The sequence below is a fragment of the Chelon labrosus genome, assembly GCF_963514085.1.
Source record: "Chelon labrosus genome assembly, chromosome: 9".
Lineage (NCBI taxonomy): Eukaryota > Metazoa > Chordata > Actinopteri > Mugiliformes > Mugilidae > Chelon > Chelon labrosus.
The window spans coordinates 5703875-5713839 of NC_140359.1; the positions used below are offsets into that span (position 1 = coordinate 5703875).

The 9965-nt window shown below is 42.6% G+C and overlaps 1 protein-coding gene across 1 annotated transcript in view; it reads left to right on the top strand.

Moving 5' to 3' along the window:
• tacr1a (tachykinin receptor 1a) overlaps window positions 1-9579 on the top strand; it is a gene marked incomplete at both ends in the record, with an annotated part of 50578 nt that extends 40999 nt beyond the window's left edge. Inside the window, 2 exons of the mRNA XM_084551013.1 lie at window positions 1348-1544; window positions 9234-9579. Of these exons, the coding sequence (XP_084407139.1) occupies window positions 1348-1544; window positions 9234-9579 (543 nt within the window). The remainder of the gene's footprint in view (window positions 1-1347; window positions 1545-9233) is intronic.
• Between the last annotated feature and the right edge of the window lie 386 nt (window positions 9580-9965).

Consider the following 9965-nt stretch of genomic DNA (forward strand, 5'->3'; position numbering starts at 1 on the left):
TTCTGGCATTTCTGGTCATATAACATGATATTGTACAAAGACCCTATGGAGTTAAACAGCCATACTCTGTCTGCATTGATGAAAACAAGTCACTCTGAAGACATTTAATCTGACACATAGTCTCCAATGTTTATTTAATTCTTTTTTCTAAATCATATTTCAGTTCTATGATCGGCTCTGTTTATATAAATATATTAACAATTCTGTGATGGATCGCAGGTGGAGTTTATCCAGACATTCATGGTCCCCAGAGGAGGTATCCTACTGATTTGTGTCTCTGTGATGAGTTTGACTTTTATGGTTTCAGTGACATGGATCAATGAAAATCAGATGAATTATTGATTAAGCATAGAGATTAATGCCTTCAAGGGGATGATTTAATTTCTTGTTCTGGTGGAAACAAAGTGTCTTTTTATTTACAGTCTTCGTGAGATCATTTCATTTCTCCAAAACTTGTGAAGCTAATGACATTCTCGTCATCTTAGCATTCAAGTTAAAGCCATGTCATCATTGGTCAATTAATAATAAGAAGAAACATTTTCATTGAAAGATTCCGTTAAATAAACATAAATATGTTCACAAGTAAAAATGATGACCGTAAAACTTGCATTTTATATTAAATGCACTGCAAGAAACGCCAATAGAGCCAAGGAGTAGTTTTTCTTTTTTGCTGTTTCACCTACAAATTGCACAACATTACAACATGCAACATATAGATGTGACCTCTACTCTAATGAGGCAGATGCACTTGTTGAATCTGTCCATTGTCAGTGGGCTGTGTCTGCTATTGACAACACTAATGATGTGTCTGTGCTTTACATTTGCCACACAGAAAGTTCAAAGCAGAGGAGTTTTTTCTGTTGTGATTTATTTTACGGAGGAGCTTGTTAAACGAAAGAAGACAATCAGTGCAGTGCAGTATTTCTCATCAAGGGATTCCAAATCAAGCCAGAAACTGACATTACCTGCTGTAACACTGTTAATGATGGTATTCATAAATACATTTTATTATAGGCTTTTAGTGATATCAAAGTAATAACAATTTCCTGGCCTTTCAGATTTTTCTTAATTTGATGCATTAGTTTGTTTCACACAACCATTTTGGAAATGGTCTTTGGAAACTTTGGTCTATAACTATACTGTTAATTATGCTCTAACACAACTAGCTGCAGGCTAAGGAGCATTGAAAGCTGCCAAACAGTCAGGGTAGCATGCTGCATGCTATGTAATTAGCATTGCCATTTTATTAGGAAAATTTGCACACAAAAAGGCACACACTACTATGAAATGAAAGTATATGGAAACAAAGTATTTAGCGACATAATTGTGCTGTCATGTGTGCCACAGGTTGTGAAGATGATGATTGTCGTGGTGTGTACGTTCGCCATCTGCTGGCTGCCGTATCACATCTTCTTCCTGCTGCACCAATTCTTCCCTGACGTGTTTGAAGAAAGGTTCATCCAACAGGTCTACCTGGCCATCATGTGGTTGGCCATGAGCTCCACCATGTACAACCCCATCATCTACTGCTGCCTCAACGACAGGTTAGTCGGTACCTACAAACTTGTATGCACACAAATATACTGATGCCTTGAAATATACTTCAAGCCACATGCCGAAGTGTCCTTGAGCAAGATATCTGCATAAAGTCCCCCCAAACAATGGGACTGACCTGGCAGATCTTAATCAGAGCATAATCAGTTCCCAAGGGAGCGACTCCAGACCAACTGAGTTGGTTTTAAGGCTAGCTACAGTCATTAAAACAATACTTTAAAACAGGGATGGGCAACTGGCGGCCCGCAGGCCGCATACGGACGTGGCCCTTAGATTCATTTTTGGAAATTATAAATCTGTATCCTCTGCGGCACTGAATCAGTTGTAATGACACAGTTGGCCACTAGATAGCGCCTCTAATGCAGACGCCGCCTCGCACACGCCGCCTCGCACACGTTTCCACCGGGTCTTCTCTACCAGTGAAGAAGAGACGTTGATCCGTGGCTAAAGGCTTGATTATGCTTCCGCGTAGTGATCACGCAATGGTCACGCAATGGCCACGCAGTTGCTTGGACGCAGTCGTGAGACCGTGATGGTTCTGCGTGGGGTTTACGTGTCGAAATGCATGCCACACCGGTAGAGGGCGCTATGATTTTTTGTGACCGACCGACCGAGACTCTTGTGACGTATCTCGCCTCGTATAGTTATTTACCTTCCGGCTTTTGTCGTAGTCACAGTGAACGATGGACACCAAGACAGAGAGACTGGCGTTGGAGCTCCAAATTATTCAAGCAGAGGAAGAAATACTTCTATTACAAATTAGGGCACGACAAAGGAGACAATGATGTTTATGAGTGGAAACCGGAAAAGCGGTCTCCAGCGGATGTAGTCAGCGGACCAATCACAGCCAATGCTGCTGCGTTGCTGCTGCATTGCTGTTGCGTCGCCTCGACGCGCGTCGAGGATTTTTGGGAGGTGCACGTCTGGCCCTTGCGTAGGACGCACGGGGGTCCGCAAGGACGTAATAGGTCCGCAATAGGTTCGTACGCCCCCTCGCGCTGTGTCAACGCGGAAGCATAATTTGGGCTTAAGAGCGGAGGAGAGAGAAAACTTGATCGAGAAAATCGTGTCTTTCAGGTGAAAGAAGATTATCTGTTCACAGAATGTAAAGGCAAACCTATGTGCTTAGTCTGTTTAGAGACGCCATCTGCCGTGAAAGATTTCAATTTAAGTTGCCGCTACAATACGTTGCACAAAGCTAAATACGAGTTGAAGTTGAAGTTGTAAGGGCTGCTATGGTAGCGGACCTTAAATCAAAAGTAGACTACGCAACCACAGCGGGGTTTTACTAGTGCCCACTGCTGATAGTGGTGAGGTAGAGTATACAGGGAAAATGTTAAACTGTTTCTTTTTCTTGGTGTAAAAATGCACAAATTAAAAAGAAAAAAACAATCACAGTAAGTGGTTATTTTTTGTTTGCTTCAATAAACACACACACACACACATATAATTATAAATATATATATATATATATATATATAAATATATTCTAATTATACACACACAAACATATTTAAAATGGCAGTTTTATCATATCTGGTTATGTGTGCGGTCCTATGTGGCCCTCTGGTAGTGTCGATGAAAAATTGTGGCCCCCTCCATCATTTAAGTTGCCCATCCCTGCTTTAAAACATCACGAGACTCAAAATATACAATCCATACCTACACTGGTAGGCTTATATTTCTTTAGCCTCCTATCTTCCAATTTCCTTTCACACAGGTCACTGACGATGTTAACTAATTATAGGGTTAGAGAGTGGACAATGGTCGCTTTCTGTCCCATTTGCATATACTGAACTGGGAAAAAGGACTTTTGTCCACGCTGCACCTTTTGCATGGAATATTTAGAGTTCATTTCATTGAGCTCTTTTGAATCCAATCTGAGAGTGCTTGAGGCCCTCTCTACAATATGCACTTGTTTTTTTATAATCTGCTTGTAAAATGTATTTGTCTGTGTTTTACCTGTGGAATTTTGTAACTGTATTTTGTATTTGCTGCTGCATATCTTCTTAATCTCAATAGGATCTTCCTGGTTAAATAAAGGTTAAATAAAAAATTAAAATAAAAAACAAGAAAGAAAAATGGAGAAGAACGTTTGTGCCAGTGAGCTGTTGCCGTTAGTCTTTGCATGTGTGTCCAGGTCCAACTTTTTCACCCAGACTCAGATCCCAACTGGTGTAAACTTCAATGCAAGCCTATTAAAGGTTTTCCCAAAAGGACACAGCAGGGCTCATGTACATTTCAAACCTTACTGATCTGTTCAAGACATTTGAACCTAGGCAGCCTTGCCTTGTACTTCAGCAGGGGGTCATCCATCGAATCACTGTTTGACATTGATCAATCAGTAAATTAGGCTATTATTGTTCTCCTTGGTAATGCATAATGAATGAGACTGGTGAGCCATGCTGAGCACATATTCACAGGCCTAAAGCACCGGAAAAGGAGTTGAAGAACACACTCGGATAAACGAGCAAAAGCTGTACATACCTTACGGCAACGCCAGCTTGAAACTCAACTGAGGCTGCAAATTTGCAGTGATTAAGTAGTTTAACGTTTACAGAACACAAGCTATGGTGTAATTAAATTTGATATTTACACTTTTACTTACCTTCATCGTAACATCTGATGTTGTTTTCTCCTTTCAGTTATGTAAAGACTAATAAATGCAGTATATTTAGACCGTCCATCTATTCTTACTTCTATATAAGTCCGTAAACATTGTCAGGGTTATACAGGTTGTGCAAAAGCTTTTAATGTGAAACATGCAAGTTTTGACTTGATGCATCTTTTGTTTTTCTGTGTTTTTACAGTACCATTTTGTTCTTTCCTCCCTTGGTGAGGTGTTTCATTACACTATTCATGACTTCATAAATTGAATTATCTTGTCATTTATTTGGAGTTAGGGTAATTCCCTAATTTTTATGTAACAGAAAGTGTGGGCATCCAATGTATTCATTGTCCTCTGACAAAACTAAGTGATGGGATAGTGTTCACATTTTTAAATCTTTAGGGAGAAAGCTCTGTTTTTCTTGTTTAGCAGCAATCATAGTGTTCTTCAGGACTGCAGCCTGTGACACACATACACACACAACCACACACTGCACTTGTATGCATGTCACATAATAATAATCCATCCTACACTGCAGTTTCAGTTACAAACTGCTGCAGTGCAAAGGCTGCTTATGCTCACTTGTCTGCAAACTCTCTGCACCAACTCTCTGTCTTCCATACATGGACTGAAGTTTGGATGAACATTAAAATCAGCATCAGAATCAGCTTTATTGGCCAAGTATGTGTGCACATACAAGGAATTTGACTCCGGTAACTTTTGCCCTCTTGTACAAAAACACAGGACTTAAATAAGCATAAAAAATAAAAGCGTAAAAAATAAATCTCAATCTGTACACATAAAATAAAAAAAAATAAAGGATAAGAGCAGATAAATACAAAGATCCAGGAATTTATACAGTGAGTATAAAATAAAATACAATTAATGCTGGGGGAGGAAACTGTCTTTGTGGCGGGAGGTTTTGGCATACAGTGCTCTGTAACCCCTTCCTGAGGGGCGTAATCTAAACAGATTGTGTCCGGGGTGTGAGGGGTCTGTGGAGATTTTACCAGCCTGCTTCCTAACCCTGGAACAGGTCCTGGATGGAAGGAAGGCCAGTACCAATAATCTTCAGATTGATCTGATTGTTCTCTGCAGTCTGTCCCTGTCATGTCTGGTGGCAGATCCAAACCAGACCGTGATGGTCGTGGTCAGGACAGACTGGATTATTGCAGTGTAGAAAATGATCATCAGCTCCTCTGACCTCTGCAGGGCCTTCTTTCGAACAGTGTCTATGTGGGAAGTCCACTTCAGGTCTTGTGAGATTGTGGACCCTAGGAATCCGAATGAGTCCACTGCAGGGACTGTTCTGTTGAGGATTGTGAGGGGCGGTTGATGGGGGACTCTTTCTGAAGTCCACTGTCATCTCCACAGTTTTGAGCGGGGTTTAGCTCCAGGTGGTTCTGACTACACCAGAGGACCAGCTGTTCCACTTCCCTTCTGTATGCAGACTCGGTGCCGTCCAGGATGAGTCCAGTGACGGTGGTGTCGTCTGCAAACTTCAGCAGGAGTTTCACAGAAGGGTCCCCTGAGGTGCAGTCATTAATGTAAAGGGAGAAGAGCAGTGGGAAGAGAACACACCCCTGGGGGGCGCCAGTGCTGAGAGTTCGGGTGCTGGATGTGATGCTGCCCAGTTTCACCTGCTGCCTCCTGTCAGTCATGAAACTGGTGATTCACTGACAGGTGGAGGGGGGCACAGTGAGCTGGGACAGTTTGTGGTGGAGGAGCTCTGGGACGATGGTGTTGAACCAAATAGGATCCGTGCGTGGGTCTCTTCGGAGGTGGTGCAGAATGTAGTGAAGAGCCATGTTGACTGTGTCATCCACTGACCTGTTTGCCCTATAGGCAAACTGCAGAGGGTCTAGCAGGGGATCCGTGATGTCCTTCAGTTGGGCCAGCACCAGTCGCTCAAAGGATTTCATGACCACAGACGTCAGGGCGACTGGTCTGTAGTCATCCTGTAACAGGGAACTTCCTCGGGGACCAGGGTGATGGTGGAGCGTTTGAGACAGGAGGGGAGCTGTTGAAGATCTGAGTGAAGATGGGAGCCAGCTGGTTAGCACAGACTTTCAGGCAGCACGGAGGCAGCACCCTAACCCTAACCCCAACCCTGGTGTAGCTGTCTCAGTTTTGCAGTGAATGATGGTTCATTGTTGTTGAATGCGCAGAAGGTTTTGGTCTGCACGCACATGTCCTCACAGAAACTGTCACAGTGTCAGCCAGTTCATCCAGGTCTGAGGCTGCAGCTTCAAAGACGCTCCAAAATAAAGACAGATGGTCATCTCTGCTTGTTGTCTTTTAATCAAGCATTTTCCATTGTTCTCCATCATAGCCACCTGTTAATTGTCTTTGTGCTGTTGGAGAAAGGAGATATCACACTTGGTGGTTTTTCGCTTTGGAAATTCATTACGTCCAAAAAAGGAAAATATGTGGGTTGGATTGCAGGGAGCTAAGGGTTAGTCATCACTCTGTATGGGATATCGACCATCTTTTGTCTCCCTCAGCTCTGGTGATTTAAATTCAAATATGTGACCGATGAAGGTCCTCTCTTCTCCCTTTTCATCAGTTTCTTCTCAACTCCATCCTGCTTTCAGCAACTGACATTTACCTTTTTTCCCCAATTCTTCATTTATCTTCCAGTCTGGGCGTTGCATGTGTTCGTGTGTGTTTGCTGAGATGAGTTGTTTCCTATCAGGCCCTCGTGGATTTCTCATCTCAACTGCAAAATTATTCTGTCATTGCTTCTATCTGTGGTTTTCAATGCATGGTGTCACATTGTGTTGAAAGCAGTTTAACACCTACAAATGTGTTAATGAAAATTTCAGTTATACTTTTTTCTGTTCATTTTTTTATTACATTACATAAACATTTTCCATTAAACTATATGTTGCTGCCGTTCTAAATCAAGAACATGGAACATAAACAGTAGTAAACAGTCCTGTCATATTGGGAAGATTTCCAAGATGGCTGCTTGTGATTGTGGGGGAAGGACAAACGTTTGCCATATATGTGACTTACAGACTTTATTCACAGATCAGGCATAACATTATGACCACCTTAATAATATTGTGTAGGTCTTACTTGTGCCTCCAAAACAGTTGTGACTCATCAGAGAATGGACATGGGCCTTCTGAGTGCGTCCTGTGGTGTCTGGAAACAGAATGTTAGTGGGGGCCTTTGGGTCCTATGGGTTGAGGGGAGGTGGCCTCTGTGGATCATCACACAGATAATTGATCACCTTGTGCTGTTCTTCATGTTTTTTGAGTTGCTCCTAAAGCGTTTTTGTGTGTGTGTCTGTGTCAGGCTGCATCCTGCTAGGGATGGCTGCTGACATCAAGGAGTGTCATTGCTATGGGGTGGGGGTGTTTGGTCTAGTCTAGGTGGGTGGTACATGTCTAAGTAACATCCACATGAATGCCAGGTCCAGAAGTTTCTCAGATGTATATAATATATATTAAATTATATATTTTATATATACACAATATTTCTGCATCACATAGTCACCTAAACAACATTGTACTGATGATTTCAGTTTATATTATGATGCGCTGAATCCAGTGCAAATGCAGACTGTCCAAAAAACTGACCTCATCTGTGAACTTCATCCTTGACGTGTCCCTTGATAGATGATGTCCGTGATGTTGTATTCTCTTTAGTGCACTACTTTGAAGAGCTAACATTTTAATTCCTTTGAAAGAAATATCCTGCAGAAGTCCCAAGTGAAAGTTTTCTTTTACATCTATGATGGCAAGAGTATTTTTGCTGCATTGAATGGATATATTTGTTGTTGATTTTAAGCACTTCTTTGTCCCATAACCAAAACCACTTATAGGTGAGACAAACTGCATTGATGATCTCGTCACAGTACAATGTTCAGCTGAAAAACATTTGATCCTGGCATTCATGTGAATGTTACTTAGACACATACCACACACCGAAACGTTGTTGCTGACGAGGAATCCCTGCCCCATTGCAACGACACAACAGGAATCACCTTATGCAACAGGACAATGCATCCTGCCACACCGTGGAAACAGCTCAAAAAAACACGAAAAATTGCCCAATGTGTTGACCTGTCCTTCAAACTGATCGAGCATTTGCAGGATGTGATGGAACAAACCAGATCCATAGACGCTCCTCTAATCAACCTAGAGGACACAAAGGTTGAGTTCCAAGCTGACACTGCTGTAAGAGTCTGTTTTAAAGGCAAAGGGGAGACCTACTCAATATTGGGAAGATGGTTTTAATGTTGCGGGTGATCAGTATTCATTACCAGCAAACTCAGAGCTTCATGGGCATTGATTCAGAGTTGTTTCTCAGTCCATCTGACAATACTTACTTTCTGGCCCACACCTGAGAGACACATCTGACTTTAGCTGCTAAATTTTCCATAGTTTTCTCTCTCTGCAGACTGTAAATGAGGAGTCAATACTGTGGTTGAGGTTTTACTAGACTAACCCTTCAGATCTGCAGAAGAACACTATCTCAACTGTCATCCATCCTCCACCCCAACCCTATCCTCTCACTGCATTGCTACTCCCTGGCACACTCATTTTTTTTACCAAGACAAGAACGAGAGCACTGAACCAAAAACAATTAGCTGAACAATGCTAAAACACTCAAAGCACTGCAGAGCTGGGGGGGAGGGGGCGGCTGCAGTGTGTGATGATAATGTAACACTATGAGCAACCCCTTTACCAATTACTTTCATTTACTTGATCCATTCCTAATATAAAAAAGGATTGGTGCTACAATAAATTGCGACATTTAAAAGAAAGACACTGTGTTTAATGCTCAATGATAGTCGCAACTTAAGACACATATTGCTTATGCTCTATTTTAACCCTCCTCAGCAAGCTTTTTTCAACAGACTGAGTGAGTTACGTGCGTACAGGGAATTGAGACTGCTCTGACCTCGTTTTGGATTGCAGGTGATACTTACTCTGTCTTCAAGCTGCAGATTGTAGTAAAAGAAGTCAGGGAAAAGAGAAGCCTTCATCTGTTGGCAGAATTTTTTCAGTTGTGCCACATTAACCAGAAAATCAGACTTATCTGTGCTTTTCCTCCACAGGTTTCGTGCTGGTTTTAAACAAGCATTCCGCTGCTGCCCCTGCGTCCCTCAAGGCTCTTACGAAGGCCTGGAACTCAAGTCCACTCGCTACCTTCAGACCCAGACCAGCGTCTACAAGGCCAGCCGCATGGAGACCACCATATCTACTGTTCTCCAGGTTGGGGATGATGTAGAGCAGCCCAAGGTCAAGCCAATAGGAGCTCAGGGGTCTGGCCGTGCTACAGGAGGGGCCAGACCACATAGCTCCTCTCTGGACCTCACCTCGAATGGGTCATCGTCCTGGAGTGTCTCCAAAACGGTATCAGAGACGTCTAGTTTCTACTCCAGTAACAACCTGCAGGAGTAGAAGTCCAGAGAGTCTGAGTTGACTGTTCACATGGCAGCTTTTGCCTGCAATGTGTTCATGCGGAGTACAGCGTGAATGTGTGAGTTTGTCCGCTGGAGACTGTGAGTTTTTGATGAATACACGTCTAGTGTGTTCACTAATGTCATGTTAGAAAATTTGGTCCATGTTTACTGAGCAATGGTTTCACCCACAACATTCTCGTGGAAAGTACTTCTGTGAATCACGGCTAATGATCAGCTGGCATTAGAAAGATTTGCTCAGTGCCAGAAAGCAATGAAGAGCACTTCACTGACATGAGCACATTCCAGTTCAAAAGCTAAACTGAAGCAGACGCTAGCGCCTCCAATCTTCACAGCTTCTGCTTGTCACACCAGCCTTCCCTCGGT